At 41.1% G+C, this 17,447-nt stretch overlaps 1 protein-coding gene across 1 annotated transcript in view; it reads right to left on the bottom strand.

Moving 5' to 3' along the window:
- The window catches only part of znf804b (zinc finger protein 804B), a 317,114-nt gene that overhangs the window by 5,894 nt on the left and 293,773 nt on the right, over positions 1-17,447 (bottom strand). Inside the window, exon 3 of the mRNA XM_072252024.1 lies at positions 594-724. Within this exon, the coding sequence (XP_072108125.1) occupies positions 594-724 (131 nt within the window). The remainder of the gene's footprint in view (positions 1-593; positions 725-17,447) is intronic.

The raw sequence follows: 17,447 nt of genomic DNA, 5'->3' as shown, positions 1-17,447 counted from the left end.
AATTATTAGCTTTTAGGTGTCTAACATTGGGAATGTAAAGGTTGTACAATATTGCACAGTTACTATTTTTATCATATAAAAGGCAAAAGACTGCAAAGATAGTTAAATGCACAGTCTAGGTATATTAGCTCAAAGTCAATGAAATATTCATTCCTTTCTGCTGTAATTATGACTCAATTACCCTTATATTGTTTTTTTTGCTAACATCCTGGAAGCTGATATTAACTTGCAAATTACCCATTATCTTGAAAGTGCTGATCTAATACATGATTGCTAGTTTCACTTGCAGCATATCTATACTATGATAACCTCAATGCCAACTTTATCTACCCCTTAAACTTTACTCATGAACATTTGTAACTCCTGTATTTTGCACAGTCTCCAAAATCATGCACTGTGCACGCAATGTAACAACTTATTTCTTTTTTTTTGAAGTGTAGTATTTAGTTATTATTTTTATGATACAATAGCTAAAACAATCTTAATATATACACGTATCTTGGGGCTGTGAAAATTTGAAAAATAAGTATCTCTCCCAATAGAGTGTAATATTGGTTTAAACATTTATAACTTGAACATTAATGTAGACTGACCATTCTGACTGTTTCCGTAGCTCTGCAAGCTGGTGAAGACGTCTGAGGGCCTTTTCCTGTTTCCTTTCATCCTTCCTTGATCTCGAAGCTACGTTTCGAGCAAATTCTCTTTGTTTTAGTTCTTTCAGTCTCTGTTATAAAAATGCAGAAGGTTCAGTGATCACTTGGTCTTTGGGAAATATGTCTATTTAAGGCCTGCCATATGAACCAAACACTTTCAATTAGCAAAGTCAAAATCCATTCTTTTCCTGCCTTGGAAATGTGCCCCTTTGCACAAGTTAAAAATAATATAATAAAAAGTCAGCATGAAGGTTTCTGATATACATCAGTTATTAAATCACTGCAAGCATTCCTTTATGTCTTGCAATGTTGAAACTGCAACTGAGGGGAGCTGTTAAAAAATCACCCAAAATGATAATTAAAGCTGACGATCTACAAATATATTTGAAGTGCAATGGTCAGCTACATTTCAATTTAATACCACATGACATACAATACAAAGCATAGGAAGACAAATAATCTAACCTTGTGCCCAAGCATAAAGCAGGCAGAAATCTGGAACAGTACAGCTCCGGTCTTTGCCTCAATCATATGCAAAAGGTTTTACTTCAACTGTCAAATCTGAAAAATGGTCCAGCAATTTGCTGCAAGGTTTCTTTTTTCTACATGTCACATGCTGCATTTCAGCTGCCACTGCATATTGTTCATCTGCAAACATATTTGTGCAAGAGGCAAAAAGACCAAATTTCTACCTGTCAGGGGAAAAATGTAATGCTTTTTTTGGTACTGCCGATAGTAGGCAGTGGAGAGCAAATGCCATTTCACTACTTACAGTCCACATGACAACCAAACAAGGCCAAAATAAAAACAGCACTAAAAACAGGACACCAAACTGCCCGTAGCACATTTACACTAATGATGCAGGCACTAGAGAAACGAGGAACATAAAGATGTGCAGCTATTTACACTAGCAAAAAGAAACTCACTCTGGTGAACTGTGCCACTGTACAGCGCAGTATTTTGTTTTCAACACATCAGCTAAAAACGTCACACTGCGAAGCAGTGAGGGAACAAGAAAACACACAGAAAACATTATAAGGCAGGCAAATTATATTTTCTCTCCAGGGTTTTAAAATGTCTCCACACAACAAAATGTTTAGTTTATTAATGCTATTCATGCTAATAGAGGAGGATTGGGACAGAATGATTATTATAATCTCTATCAAGAAATTCTCTCATCAACAAGCCCTGACAATGAAATCTTGGCACAACCAATCACACAAAAATATCCTTTGCTTTGCCACATATCCCTTCTTTCTTCTGGATTCAAAAGGCTTGGCTAAGTTAATCAGTTTACCATATTTGATCAAAAAGCTCAGAAAACAACAAGAATTTGCGCTAATACTTAAGTAAGTAATCTTTCTGTTCCAAAATGTTATTCAAAAGATAGTTTGTCCTCAAAACAACAGAGCCTTTTCTGTAATTCCAAGATAAAAAACAGATTGCAGAAACATTTATCATTATCTATGCAACAAGTTCAAGAGAGCTATGTAACATTTGAATATTCGAACTAATTTGTTATGTTGGAGACTATGTCAGTCCCTTCCTCAGACTGTTCGATCTGTGGCTCAGAATCAAATAGGAAAAAAAAAGATAGGATTTGTAGGATTGTGTTTTATTCAACTAAACAGAACTGCTGCTCAGCAGACATCTGGCAGGCACTAAAATGCAGCAGCCGGAAGTCCCCAGGAAGGGGGGCTTGAATTATCACAGCAGAGCTCATCAAAGTTTCACTCCTGTTTCCACCACTGCTTTACGACACAAGGTTTTTCTCGAAAGTTGGCCTGTGGCAAGATGGAAACAAGCTTTCCTCACGTCTTAAGCAGCCTAACAGAGTGCAAGTAGGCCTTGAAAGATGCAGCATACTTCGGGAATGTTTGTCTAAGATTTGTAAGTTGGTTCAGGCATTTCCATACACAATTTGTTTTGACCACACATTATTCCAAAGTCTGATGCCTACCCATTGATGCCCTGACTAATCATGCACCCTATGTTTAAAAGAACATTGAATAGTACAGCACTAGATGACACTGTGCCAGTCTTGCTGACAATTTATACTGAATGTCCTCCTGTGTGTCATTCTTATCCCTCCATTCCCTACATATTCATGTGTCTGTCTAAAAGCATCTTAAACTCTACCAAGCTGCCTGGTTCCACTATTACCCTAGTAACCTACTCCAGGCACCTAACACACTCCATAAAAGAATTTACACCCCACATAGTCTTTAATCTTCTCCCCATTTAACCTTAAAAACATGTCCTTGGTGTTTGACATTCTTACCCTGGGGAAAAGATTCTGACAGTCTACACTATCTATGTGTCACCCGGTTCGGATATGGCCCAAGTACAGAGTGAGAGACACTGAAGCAGGTCAATAGTTCACAGACTTTAATGCTAAAGGGAAAAGAAAACAATAAATGCTAGGCCAAACAGGGCCGTTGACTGAAACACTCAAATTGAAAACGAAGCCTGCACTGTGGCTGAAAAGAACAACTAAGAATAAAATGAATACCGCTAGTCTTCAGAGTCAGTTGACTCGACAGTCCAATTTCTCAGGCAAGGCGGAATGCAAGCAGGCAGCAAAGTGTTGCTGTGTCCAAGTCTCGACAAATACTACGACGAAATGTATGGAGTTAAATACTATCACAATAAAATAATAATTATCTGACACATGCATATTCACGAATGCAATTGCCGTATCTACTGCACTGCTGAATCCATGGTTGTGACAGGGCCCCCTCTCTAGGCGCAGGCCCTGAGGTGCCACAGAGCTGTGTCTGCTGGAAGTCCTGGATGAGGGACTTGTCCAAGATGTCCTTCAGTGATGCTGGTAGATAAGTGCCATGGTGTGCCCTGCCAATACTGGAGCCAAAGACTTCCATGTAGAGACAGAAACAAGAGCTTTTACAGAGGTAGCTCGACCAAGTGACACTATGAGACGGATCATTCTCAAAATGAGGACCCTCCGATTAGAGCTAATCAGGCATCTGCTTCAACAATAAAACTAACACAGAAATTGAGCATATCAAAATAAACTTAAACTTAAACAGAAGGCACCAGGAAACTGCATTACGAAGAGCGAGTCGCTCGAGGAAAAGAACAAGGAACTCTTAAACCATTAATAACTGTTGTTAAGCACAATTAACCAATTCAGGTGCTCTAAAAACCTCAGAGCCCAATGCCCTCTGATACCCTGCACAGGCCTGAAGTAGTCACTACAAGAACCCCCTCCCTATAGCTGGCACCTGATGACCCAAGAAGTCCTGAAAATGCAAGATCCAGAAATGACTTGAGAGACCTGGGGAACTCGAGAGACAAGGAGATTTGGGGATCCAGAGAGACTGAGAGACCTGGGACCCCCAACAGACTGAGAGACTGGGGAATCCTGAGAGACCTAGGAACCCCAACAGACTGAGATCAAGAAACCTCAGGTGGGGCTGAGAGGGAGGTTAGGGAGTCCTCGAGATTGGGAGGACATTAAGAAACCCTAAACACATTGAATAAGCCTTGGAAACAATCAGAAAAATAAAATCCTTGGGAACATTGAGAAAAGTCCTTGGGAAACCATGAAAACATGAAACATGAAACCTAGAGAAGGAACCTTTTCAAATCTTGCTCACATTGTTTTATCTTCCACAACTTTTTCCAAAGGCAGTTACTCTCAGTTTTACAGATCAAGGCAGCATAGGTTTCTTTCATCGCTAAGCTAGCTGGTTCTGTAGATCTGTTTAATTTGCTACATGAAAGTTCAATTTTCCCAGTCTGTACTATGACTTTCATCAAGGGGTTAAAAATACTCTTGATAGGGTTACTTTACTTGTGTATTTGCATACTCCAGCCAAGAATCAGCTTTTGGAGTAGGGCTTTTTCAGAATTTACACTATTGACTTGAATGATGATTTGTTGAGTCAATTGATAAGCTTGCTTGAAGTGCTTACTTGTTAAGCAAACTTGCGTCATGGGACCACAAAGCTGGGAACCTGAGCACTTATGACTTAACGCTTGGAATGGATACCGGATAAACTCAATGTAGACTAGAGAAGCTCAGTATACTTGGGACTCTTGGAATGTAGAGTCAGAACATGCATTGAGAATAAAGGCACCTTCTCCTCAAGCCACCAATGTCAAAACGTCACTGTTCAAACTTTGCTGGGTCCATTACTTGGCAAGATCCTTCTGTCACGATGGAGACAGAAACAACAGGTAATACATGGGAATTCCGACGGAACATTGTTGCCTTGACGAATCACTCTGACCAGTGAATCTCACGGCCAAGGTCAGCTGCTCTCTCTCTGCTGGGTCTATATTTGGTTTGTCGAGACTTGCTGTCACCTGGTTCGGATATGGCCCAAGTGCGGAGTGAGAGATACTGAAGCAGGTCAATAATTCACAGACTTTAATGCGAACAGTATTAAAGGGAAAAGAAAACAATAAATGCTAGGCCAAACAGAGCAGTTAACTAAAACTCTCAAATGGAAAACAAAGCCTACACTATGGCTGAAAAGAACAACCAACAATAAAAATGAATACCGCTAGTCTTCAGAGTCAGTTGACTCGACAGTCCAATTTCTCAGGCAAGGCAGAATGCAAGCAGGCAGCGAAGCGTTGCTGTGTCCAAGTCTCAACAAATACTACGATGGAATGAATGGAGTTAAATACTGTCATAATAAAATAATAATTAGATGACGCATGCATGTTCATGAGCGCAACTGCCGTAGCTACTGCTCTGCCAAATCCGTGGTTGTGACACTATGCTTCTCATAATTAAAAAAATCCTACCCCAGGTCTCCCCTCAGCCCCCAGTGCTCCAGGGAGAACAACCCGAGTTTGGCCAACCTTTCCTTATAGCTCATACCCTTTAATCCAGGCGGCATCCTAGAAGACCTCTTCTGCACATTCTCCACAGTCTCAATATCCAATAAAGGGGCAACCATTACTGCATACAGTACTCCAAGTGCGGGCACAATAAAACATTATACTCACCAACCCTAGCAATGGAGGCAGACATGCCATGTGCCTTCTTTACCACCTCAGCTACTTGTTTGGACACCTTCATCTATGTACTTGAACCGCAAGATCCCTCTATACCTCAGTGCCTTCAAGGGGCCTGCCATTAACTGTATACCTTATCCTTTCCTTTGATTTCACAAAGTGCAACACCTCATGCTTGCCCAGATTAAACTCCATTTGCTACTCCTCTGATTAGACCTGTAACTGATCTATATCCTGCTATTTACTTTCATAGTCCTTTGATAGTGTCATATGGAAATTTGCTAATCCATCCACCTATCAACATTTTCATCAAATCATTCATATACATGACAAACAGAGGCCTCAGTACCAATCCTTGTGGAACACCACTGGTCACAGACTTCCCGCCAGAATAACAGCCTTCCACTCCTACTCTCCGTCTTCTACTGGCAAGCCATTCACTCATGATGACATGTATCTTTATCTTCTGTATCAACCCACCATGTGGGACCTTATCAAATATTTTACTAAAGTCCATGTAGATAATGATCACTGTCTTATCTAGCTCCTTTGTCACTGCTTTAACAAATTAAATTAAGTTTGTAAAGCATAACCTGCCCCACACAAAGCCATGCTGACCATCCATAAGCAGGACATGCCTTTCCACATGTACGAGAATCCTATTGCTCAGTATCCTCTCCAGCTGATGTGAGATTCACTGACCTACAATTACCTGGATTATCTCCACTTCCCTTCATGAACAACGGCACAGCATTTGCTACTCACCAGTCCTTTGGGACTTCAGTGATCTTGAGGACAGCCCCAGCAATTTCCTTATCTGCATTTTTTTCCAATATTTGGGATATATGCCATCAGGCCCTGGGGATTTATCCACTTGATTGGTTTTCAGAAGATCCAGCATGACCTCCTACTTAATCTCAAAGCATCTCAGCACATTAGCATGTAACAGCCTGCCTTCATTGTCTTCCAAATCCTTTTATTTTTGGCAAATGTTGACACAAGGTACTCATTTAGTACCTCAGCCACATGCTCTAACTCTAAGCACAAATTCCCTCCTTTATCCTTAAATGGACTCACCCTCTCATCAGTTATCCTTTTTTTAATGTAAATATATAATACCTTGGGGTTCTCCTTGATCCTGCTTGCTTAGGACATTTCATAGCTCCCTTCAGCCTTCCTAATCATGTGCCTGAGTACTTTCCTGCAATCCCAGCCCATCTAAGTTTCATGTATTAAGGAAGTTCAATCAAAACTAGGGAACTTAATATAACAACCCTGTTGTTCATGCACCTTTACATAATCTCTCTACATTTTTGTTCCTCCACTTCTCAGTGGCCATATAGTATAATATACAGTATATATAATTGAACATATATAATACGTACAAGAGTATTATCCCATCAGAGTAATTGCACCTTTCTTATGTTGACGCTCTCCCCAAATTGGCTCTGTAGATGGGCCTTCCATTGTGCTCTTTCTGAGTACTGATGTGACGTTCTCCCTTATCACTAATGCAAACCCTCTACGGCTTTTACCACCCCAATCCATTATTATGTATAAAACAATGAAACCCAGAAACACTGAGCTGTCAGTCCTGTACCTAATGCATCCAGGGCATGCCCACATCTCACTGCTAACATCAAGGAGGAGGTACAGGAGACGGAAGAAAGACACTCAACATTTCAGGGGCAGCTGCTTGTCCCCTCTGCCATCAGATTTCTGAATAGGCTCCCTTAATTTAATATATATATAATATTTACATACTAGCAGATTCCATTTAATTGGGCCATCAGTTAATCAGGGCAGCCATTTATTCAGGACAACTCTTAAAGAACAAAACCACAATTGATAAAATAGCTTGGAGTCCCTTCCTTTATTTGGGGCACTACACCACTTTATTTGGGCAGGATTCTGTTGTCAAACAGCTTCTAACTAATGTCAGACTCATGTAGTTGCATGGCCATTAGACATTACTCCATGTTTAGAGCAATTCATTTTTAAATAGGATTTAGATTTTAAAAAGGCAGGGATTTTTGTCACTGAATGTTGGAGAGAAATAAGCAGTAAGACAATTTGGAACTGTTTTACTCACCTTGTTTTCAAACATTTAGGCTTGGAGAGGTCAGAAACAAACAGGAGTGAAAATTAAGTGATTGCACTACTTCAACAAGTTAGGAATTATGAAGATATCAACAATCACCTTGAATTTTACAACGCCAATGAAGATTTGGAGGATGCAACCGTCTAAAACATTGTATGAAGACAGTCCATAATCTGCACTGGGTGTCTGTGCTGATTTTGTTCATTTACAGTCAATCAAAAGAACACAGTAGATGAGTATCTCTGTCAATAACTGTTCAGAAATACAAACGTTTGTAATACACAGTTTTATAGTACTGTAGAGGTATTTGTAGTGTCCTAATTTGTTCTGCATTTCATTTAAATAAATAACTTGCTACTCAGTTAACCAGAAGCTTGTCTTTTTCCCTTTTATAAGGACGTAATGCCCTGGTTAAGATTTCTTCTGCTATGCTGTGGGGTATTTCATTTAGTAGCTTTCTGAAAAAGCAGTGTGTCCTGCTGGTAGAATGTCTTTTGTTTCAGCTAAATTATAAGGGGCTATAATGCTCAATTTAGGAATGTTGCGTCAACCAATCAGGATGGTGGAACTGGGAGAAGGTTCTAGAAAGGGTGGGCAAAGAGAGATTTGTGATGGACACTGGTGGGGTTTGTGGTCTTTTGGGCGGGATATGCCGAGAAGAGAAGATTGGGAGAGAAAGCCGTAGGGTTTGATCTGACGGGAAGATGTGACTGCAAGGAGTGCTTCACGAGATGAAGGAGTCCAAGAAGGGAAGCTCTACTGGTGATTGGTGATGAGAATTCAGTGTCATGAGTAATGGTTATACCCAGCTTTTGGAAGAGATAGGCTCCAACGGTCACATACACATTTAGACTGGTTTAACTGTAAGAAGCCCTTTAAACTTTTTCTCTCTTTTCTTTATTTTAATAACTGTTTGATAAAGCTGAAATTAATAAATAAACTTTCTTTTTAATTTTATGCAGCGTACAATCTGTTATTACTTGCTGACTGATAATTGTATGGGCAGTATTTACAAAGCATATGCTCTAACTGAGAATTTTAAAATTAGAACATGACGATGTTCCTGTTTGGTTGAACCCCAAATCATGCCAACCCTAGGTGTATAGTGTTTGCGAAAGGTGGCCTTCTCACCACTGAGTACGTGGCAGAGCTGGCTAATGAGTTAAGTGTGCATACAAGCCTGGTGAAGGAGTTCCCAACTATTCCATGAAAATCTGGATAATTGGGGCAGCCACTTAATTGGGCCAAAATGTATTGGTTCCAATGTGTCCCAATTAACTGGAATCCACTATATATATATATTTATTGCAATTTATGTTTTTTAAAATTTTTATGTATTATAATGTACTGCTGCTGCAAAACAACAAATTATATGACATATGCCAGTGATATTAAACCTGATTCAGATTTTCTGTAATGGTAACAACATCACAATTCCATGTACTGATCCAAACCCTCTTTACCCATAATACTCCTAGCACTGAAGTAAACATATTCCAGCCAGCAGTCCCATCACAAACAAAAGAAGATCTGAAGATGCAGGAAACCCAAGCAACACACACACACAATGCTGGAGGAACTCATCAGACCAGGCAGCATGCAAGAAAAAGAGTGCAGATGACATTTCAGGCCGACACCCTTCATCAAGATTGGGAAAAAAAAGATGAGGGGTCAGAGTAAGCAGGTGGGGGAAGGGAGGAAGGAACACAAGGTAGTAGGTGAGAGGCGAAACCGGGATGGGGGAAGATGTGAAGTAAAGAGCTGGGAAGTTGATAGGTGAAAGAGATACAGGGCTGGAGAAGAGGGAATCTGATAGAAGAGGACAGAAATCCATGGAAGAAAGGGAAGGGGAACAGCACCTGAGGGAGGCGATGGGCAGGTAAGGAGATAGGTGAGAGAGGGAAAAGGGATGGGAAACGGTGAAGGGGAAGGGCAATTACTGGAAGTTAAAGAAATTGAAGTTCATGCCATTAGGTTGGAGGTTACCCAGATGGAATATAAGGTGTTGCTGCTACAACCTGAGTGTGGCTTCATCGCAACAGTAGAGGAGGCTATGGGTTGACATGTCAGAATGGGAAAGGGAAGTGGAATTAAAATGGTTGGCCACTGGGAGATCCTGCTTGTTCTGGCGGACTCGGTGAGGTGGTCTCCCAATCTATGTCGGGTCTCACTGGTATACAGGAGGCCACCATGTTTATTATGCTGCACCTTGCTGTCCTTCCTTTCAGTCTTACTTGTCATACCATCTTTATTGCCCCAACCCTGCTATCTGTTTCCCTGCCACTGTGATACCCATACCCCTCCACTCTAGTTTAACCCTTCTGAATAGCACTTGCAAACCTTCTGGCAAGGGTATCGGTTACCTTCCTGTTCAGATTTACACTGTACAGGTTCCACCTCCTCAGGAAGAGAGCCCAGTGATCTATAATCTGAAGTCCTCCCTCCTGCACCAGCTCCTTCGTCATGCACTAAACAGCATTGATACTTACTTCTCACTTTGTTAGAACATGACATAGGTAGTAATCCTGAGATTACATAGAAACATAGAAAATAGGTGCAGAAGTAGGTCATTCGGCCCTTCGAGCCTGCACCGCCATTTATTATGATCATGGCTGATCATCCAACTCAGAACCCTGCACCAGCCTTCCCTCCATACCCCCTGATCCCCGTAGCCACAAGGGCCATATCTAACTCCCTCTTAAATATAGCCAATGAACTGGCCACAACTGTTTCCAGTGGCAGAGAATTCCACAGATTCACCACTCTCTGTGTGAAGAAGTTTTTCCTAATCTCGGTCCTAAAAGGCTTCCCCTTTATCCTCAAACTGTGACCCCTTGTTCTGGACTTCCCCAACATCGGGAACAATCTTCCTGCATCTAGCCTGTCCAATCCCTTTAGGATTTTATACGTTTCAATCAGATCCCCCCTCAATCTTCTAAATTCCAACGAGTACAAGCCCAGTTCATCCAGTCTTTCTTCATATGAAAGTCCTGCCATCTCAGGAATCAATCTGGTGAACCTTCTTTGTACTCCCTCTATGGCAAGGATGTCTTTCCTCAGATTAGGGGACCAAAACTGCAAACAATACTCCAGGTGTGGTCTCACCAAGGCCTTGTACAACTGCAGTAGTACCTCCCTGCTCCTGTACTCAAATCCTCTCGCTATAAATGCCAGCATACCATTCGCCTTTTTCACCGCCTGCTGTACCTGCATGCCCACTTTCAATGACTGCTGTATAATGACACCCAGGTCTCATTGCACCTCCCCTTCTCCTAATCGGCCACCATTCAGATAATAATCTGTTATCCTGTTTTTGCCACCAAAGTGGATAACTTCACATTTATCCACATTAAATTGCATCTGCCATGAATTTGCCCACTCACCCAACCTATCCAAGTCACCCTGCATCCTCTTAGCATCCCCCTCACAGCTAACACTGCCGCCCAGCTTCGTGTCATCTGCAAACTTGGAGATGCTGCATTTAATTCCCTCATCCAAGTCATTAACATATATTGTAAACAACTGGGGTCCCAGCACTGAGCCTTGCAGTACCCCACTAGTCACTGCCTGCCATTCTGAAAAGGTCCCGTTTATTCCCACTCTTTGCTACCTGTCTGCTAACCAATTCTCTATCCACATCAATACCTTACCCCCAATACCGTGTGCTTTAAGTTTGCACACTAATCTCCTGTGTGGGACCTTGTCAATAGCCTTTTGAAAATCCAAATATACCACATCCACTGGTTCTCCCCTATCCACTCTACTGGTTACATCCTCAAAAAATTCTATGAGATTCGTCAGACATGATTTTCCTTTCACAAATCCATGCTGACTTTGTCCGATGATTTCACCGCTTTCCAAGTGTGCTGTTATCACATCTTTGATAACTGACTCCAGCAGTTTCCCCACCACCGACGTTAGGCTAACCGGTCTATAATTCCCCGGTTTTTCTCTCCCTCCTTTTTTAAAAAGTGGGGTTATATTAGCCACCCTCCAATCCTCAGGAACTAGTCCAGAATCTAACGACTTTTGAAAAATTATCACTAATGCATCCACTATTTCTTGGGCTATTTCCTTAAGCACTCTGGGATGCAGACCATCTGGCCCTGGAGATTTATCTGCCTTTAATCCCTTCAATTTACCCAACACCACTTCCCTACTAACATGTATTTCGCTCAGTTCCTCCATCTCACTGGACCCTCTGTCCCCTACTATTTCTGGAAGATTATTTATGTCCTCCTTAGTGAAGACAGAACCAAAGTAATTATTCAATTGGTCTGCCATGTCCTTGCTCCCCATAATCAATTCACCTGTTTCTGTCTGTAGGGGACCTACATTTGTCTTTACCAGTCTTTTCCTTTTTACATATCTATAAAAGCTTTTACAGTCAGTTTTTATGTTCCCTGCCAGTTTTCTCCCATAATCTTTTTTCCTCCTCCTAATTAAGCCCTTTGTCCTCCTCTGCTGAACTCTGAATTTCTCCCAGTCCTCAGGTGAGCCACTTTTTCTGGCTAATTTGTATGCTTCTTCTTTGGAATTGATACTATCCCTAATTTCTCTTGTCAGCTACGGGTGCACTACCTTCCTTGATTTATTCTTTTGCCAAACTGGGATGAACAATTGTTGTAGTTCATCCATGCAATCCTTAAATGCTTGCCATTGCATATCCACCGTCAATCCTTTAAGTGTCATTTGCCAGTCTATCTTAGCTAATTCACGTCTCATACCTTCAAAGTTACCCCTCTTTAAGTTCAGAACCTTTGTTTCTGAATTAACTATGTCACTCTCCATCTTAATGAAGAATTCCACCATATTATGGTCATTCTTACCCAAGGGGCCTCTCACGACAAGATTGCTAATTAACCCTTCCTCATTGCTCAAAACCCAGTCTAGAATAGCCTGCTCTCTAGTTGGTTCCTCGACATGTTGGTTCAAAAAACCATCCCGCATACATTCCAAGAAATCCTCTTCCTCAGCACCTTTACCAATTTGGTTCACCCAATCTACATTTAGATTGAAGTCACCCATTATAACTGCTGTTCCTTTATTGCACACATTTCTAATTTCCTGTTTAATACCCTGGGTATTACAACCCTGGAGGTCCTGCTTTTAAATTTTTACCTACTTCCTTAAAAATTCTTTTGTAAGACTTCATCCTTGCTCCTGCCTCTGTCCTTGTTACCCATCTAGACTACGACTTCTGGCTGCTCACACCTTTCTTAGAATGTCCTGCACCCACTACAAGATGTCTTTGATCATGATGGCCTCTGGAAGGCCATCACTCCTAGCAATATCCAAAGGGCTATACCTGTTTCTGAGGAATGGCCATAATGGAATCCTGCACTGTCTGCTTACTCCCTGTAGTTCTCCTGGTGGTCATTCAACTCTCTATAACCTGCACCTCACCAAAACCGTGATCTCTTCAGCCTGCTAGATGATGCTGAGTGCATCTACCTGCACTTCCATTTCCTTGCGCTGTTCTGTCAAGAGCTGCTGCAGGGTGCGTTTCTCGCAGATGTAGTCATCAGGGAAACCGTGAGCACCCTGATTTCCAACATCTTTCAGGAGGAGCATTCCACTGCCTCAACTGCCAGTTTCCTCTCCAAATAATATACCTGTAAATTAGAGTTTCAGTTCAACCTACAACCTTCATTCAGCCATCTTAACTTGTAAGAGTCTGTACTGGTTTGCTGCGTCTGCTGATGCTGGGGTACTAACTGAGCAGCTTCTGATCTGGCTGTAGTACTCTCATTCACCTTCCCAAGCTTACAGTGTGTGTGTGATTTTGATGTACACTGAAAGTTAGCTTTTTTTTCACCAATTAGCTGCTGTCATACACATTCAAAAGACTTCTCAGTGATGACAGGGCTGCCTAACAGCTCTTCTAGGTGAGGCATGGCTGGGTGCGCAGTGATGCCAACAGCTGTCACACCAGTGTTGCTTATCTCTGCAATGTCATCTACTAAATTATTTTCAACATGGGTTATGATTATAACAGAGGGAAATCAAATGATACATTAAATTGGGCTGAAGAGCTTATTTCCATGTTGCACGACTCAAAGATTCTTTGCACTGTGACACTGCTCTTGCATACATCAGCTGCTCAGGTATTGCATCACTCTGTTCATGCACTAAAGCATTATTCTGATGTGTAGCATCTCCTTGTTCATGCATGAATGAACTGCTGATGTGTCATATCTGTTTCACTTCTGGACAACACTGACCTGCTCGGGGGGTGCATCTCTTGTCCATTGAGAGCAGAAACCTGCCCATGAGTGGCTCTTGGTAACAAGTGCTGTTCTTGCAGGCCTTTAGGGGTTGTTACCATGTAACAGGAGACAAGACACCTTATTGGATCGTGGTGAGATTGCATTGAACTATTAAGCAGCTAAAACCGTAAGATATCGGAGAATTAGCCCATTTGGTCCAACAAGTCTGCTCTGCCATTTCATCAAGGCTGATTCCATTTTTCCTCTCAGCCTCAATCGCCTTCCTTCCCCCCACTGCATTTCCCCTGTATCTCTTCATGCCCTAATCAATCAAGAATCTATCGACCTCTGCCTTAAATATGTGTAAAGACTTAGCCTCCACAGTTGCCTGTGACAACAAGTTCCACACGTTCACTACTCTGGCTAAAGAAATTCCTCATCTCCATTCCAAAAGGACACTCCTCTATTCTGAGGCTGCGTCATCTGGCCTTAGGCTCTTCCATCACAGGAAATACCCCCTTCACATTCACTCTATCAAAGACTTTCACCATTCAATAGGTTACAATGAGGTCACCTCTTATTCGGAATTCTAGTGAATACAGGCCCAGAGCCATCAAAAGCTCCTCATGTGACAAGCCATTCAATCCTGGAATCATTTTCGTGAACCTCCATTGAACCCTCTCCAGTTTCAGCACATCCTTTCTAAGATAAGGGGCCCAAAACTGCTCACAATATTCCAAGTGAGGCCTCATCAGTGTTTTATAAAGTCTCAACATTACATCCTTGCTTTTATATTCTAGTCCTCTTGAAATGAATGTTAACATTGCATTTGCCTTCCTCACCATAGGGTCAACCTGCAAATGAACCGTTAGGGAATTCTGCACAAGAACCAAGTCCCTTGGCTCTTGAGTTTTTTGTATTTTTTCTCTATTTAGAAAATAGTCAACCCTTCCATTTCTTCTCCCCAAAGAGCATAACTATACACTTTTAAAGATGCAAACACGAGGAATTCTGCAGATGCTGGAAATTCAAGCAACACACATCAAAGTTGCTAGTGAACACAGCAGGCCAGGCAGCATCTCTAGGAAGAGGTACAGTCGACGTTTTGGGCCGAGACCCTTCGTCAGTACCTCTTCCTAGAGATGCTGCCTGGCCTGCTGCGTTCACCAGCAACTTCGATGTGTGTTGCTTGATTATACACTTCCCAACATTGTATTCCATCTGCCACTTCTCAGAATCAGAATCAGAATCAGGTTTATTATCACCGGCATGTGACATGAAATTTGTTAACTTAGCAGCAGCAGTTCAATGCAATACATAATCTAGCAGAGAAAAAAAATAAAACATAATAATAAATAAACAAATATATCAATTACGTATATTGAATAGATTATTAAAAATGTGCAAAAACAGTAATACTGTATATTTAAGAAAGTGAGGTAGTGTCCAGAGCTTCAAAGTCCATTCAGGAATCAGATGGCAGAGGGGAGGAAGCTGTTCCTGAATCACTGAGTGTGAGCCTTCAGGCTTCTGTCTCTCCTACCTGATGGTAACAGTGAGAAAAGGGCATGCCCTGGGTGCTGGAGGTCTTTAATAATGGACGCTGCCTTTCTATGCCCATTCTTCTAATCTATCTTTCTGTAGCCTCTCTTCTTCCTGAAAACTACCTGCCCCTCCACCTATTTCCGTAATCTTTGCAACAAAGCTATCAATTCCGTCATCCAATTCATTAATAGAAATGATTTGTGGTCTCAGACTGTGTCTCTACACTGGCTGTCATCTGCACTACTAAGTGGAGATGAGGCCTTGTTCTGACTGCATACAGTACAACCTTCCACAACGCCATGGAGATGGCCTCTGTCTACTCCTTGCCATCTCTTTCATTCAGCTGATAGGGCCAACAGCACACCAGCCATCTCATTATGCAACTGCATCAGTCTCTTCATGAAGTCCTCCCAAATGGGGCCTTCTTCAGGGTTCTCAGGGGAAATACAGATGCATGGATCTCCTTCTTGTGAATCCCATGCCTGGTGCCCTACTTGTATATGAAAAGCAAAATCCAGAAAATGCCAGAAATGTAAAATAAAGGCAATGTGTTATAAACTATTTGCAATAAAATCAAGTATTCTCTTTCTGTCAACATATACCGTGACCATGTTTTTCATGTTGGCCACTTGAATCAGTAACAACAGCACAACAATCAAATTGAAAGCCAACTATAAAAGAGGAAATTGCATGTAAAATAGGTACCTGAGTGATTGTATAACATAATCTAAGAATTGTGAGAATTACAAAAGGTTTGGCCTTTGCTTTGAGATTTACAGCATTACCTAAATGATGAAATTCGGCAACAGCTATGTTTTCTTTTAAATATTCTTAGGATATATCATAATGCAGCTGTATATATTTCACAGCACTTTTCTCAACCAATGCATTAATGGTGATTTTCTCTAATGGAATATTGCTTCAACAAACATTTAAAATTCCACTCAAAATGCCTGTACTTTATTCCATGATTATTCATCTTCTTCAGAAAGCGTACTTTATTAAATTTTGACTTCAAAGAACTTTTAGCTGAATGTACAATTCAGTCCCTGAAGCCCTTTGACTTTAATAAGAGTATTTATGTCTTATTCCCTCCAACCTGAGGCAACATACTTTCCACTTCCGTTTAAAGCATAAAGAAACAGTTAACTCATCCCCAGCAAACCTCCTTAAGAAATCATTGGCATCCCCAATTCCCCACAGCAGTATGTTGTTTTGTGGAGGATAGTGTAACATAAATTCTTATTCATTCATCCAAAATAATTAAACTCATGGGAGGTATTAAAAGACTATGTATGAACATAGTGAGCTGCATTATTATAATAGCATAAAACAGGTACTGTTTTAAAACATCTAAATGAATGCACAAAAAGAAGATTAGAAATTATACCCCATCAATCATGACCTCAGGATGTGCCAAAAAAACTTTAAAGTAATATGCCTTTGACTGTGTTAGCTATTATAAGTGCAGCAGCCAATATGCACACAACAAATTCTCACACAAAAAATGTGATAATCTGCCTCATAGATGTTGATTGAAAGATAAATGTCAGCCAACATAAAAGGGATGACATCACTGCTCTCCTTCAAATTAATGCCTTGAGATCCTTTTTCAACTGAGAGAGAGCAAAAAAAATCTGTGATTTAACATCCCACTCAAAGGACAACAGCTCCCATAGTGCATCACTCAGTGTCCTCAGTTCTCAAAGGTGGGGCTTGAAACCACAGCCTTTTAACATCGAGCGATCACCATATGAATTAGAGAAGATACATAGGAGAGGAAACAACTAGTTGTCTAGTTGTGAGGTTGGTAAATGCACCACTCGGCATAATATTAAATAGTGAGAGAGGAAAATGAAGAGATCTGTTATTTTGGTACAACATGCAGTTTGGACTGAAGCAAGCCTGCTAAGGTATCTGTAGTTTGATCGAGTTGTGGAAAAGGAC

This window comes from Mobula birostris, chromosome 3 (assembly GCF_030028105.1).
Source record: "Mobula birostris isolate sMobBir1 chromosome 3, sMobBir1.hap1, whole genome shotgun sequence".
In the NCBI taxonomy this organism is placed as follows: domain Eukaryota; kingdom Metazoa; phylum Chordata; class Chondrichthyes; order Myliobatiformes; family Myliobatidae; genus Mobula; species Mobula birostris.
This window is presented reverse-complemented; position numbering and strand designations above follow the sequence as displayed.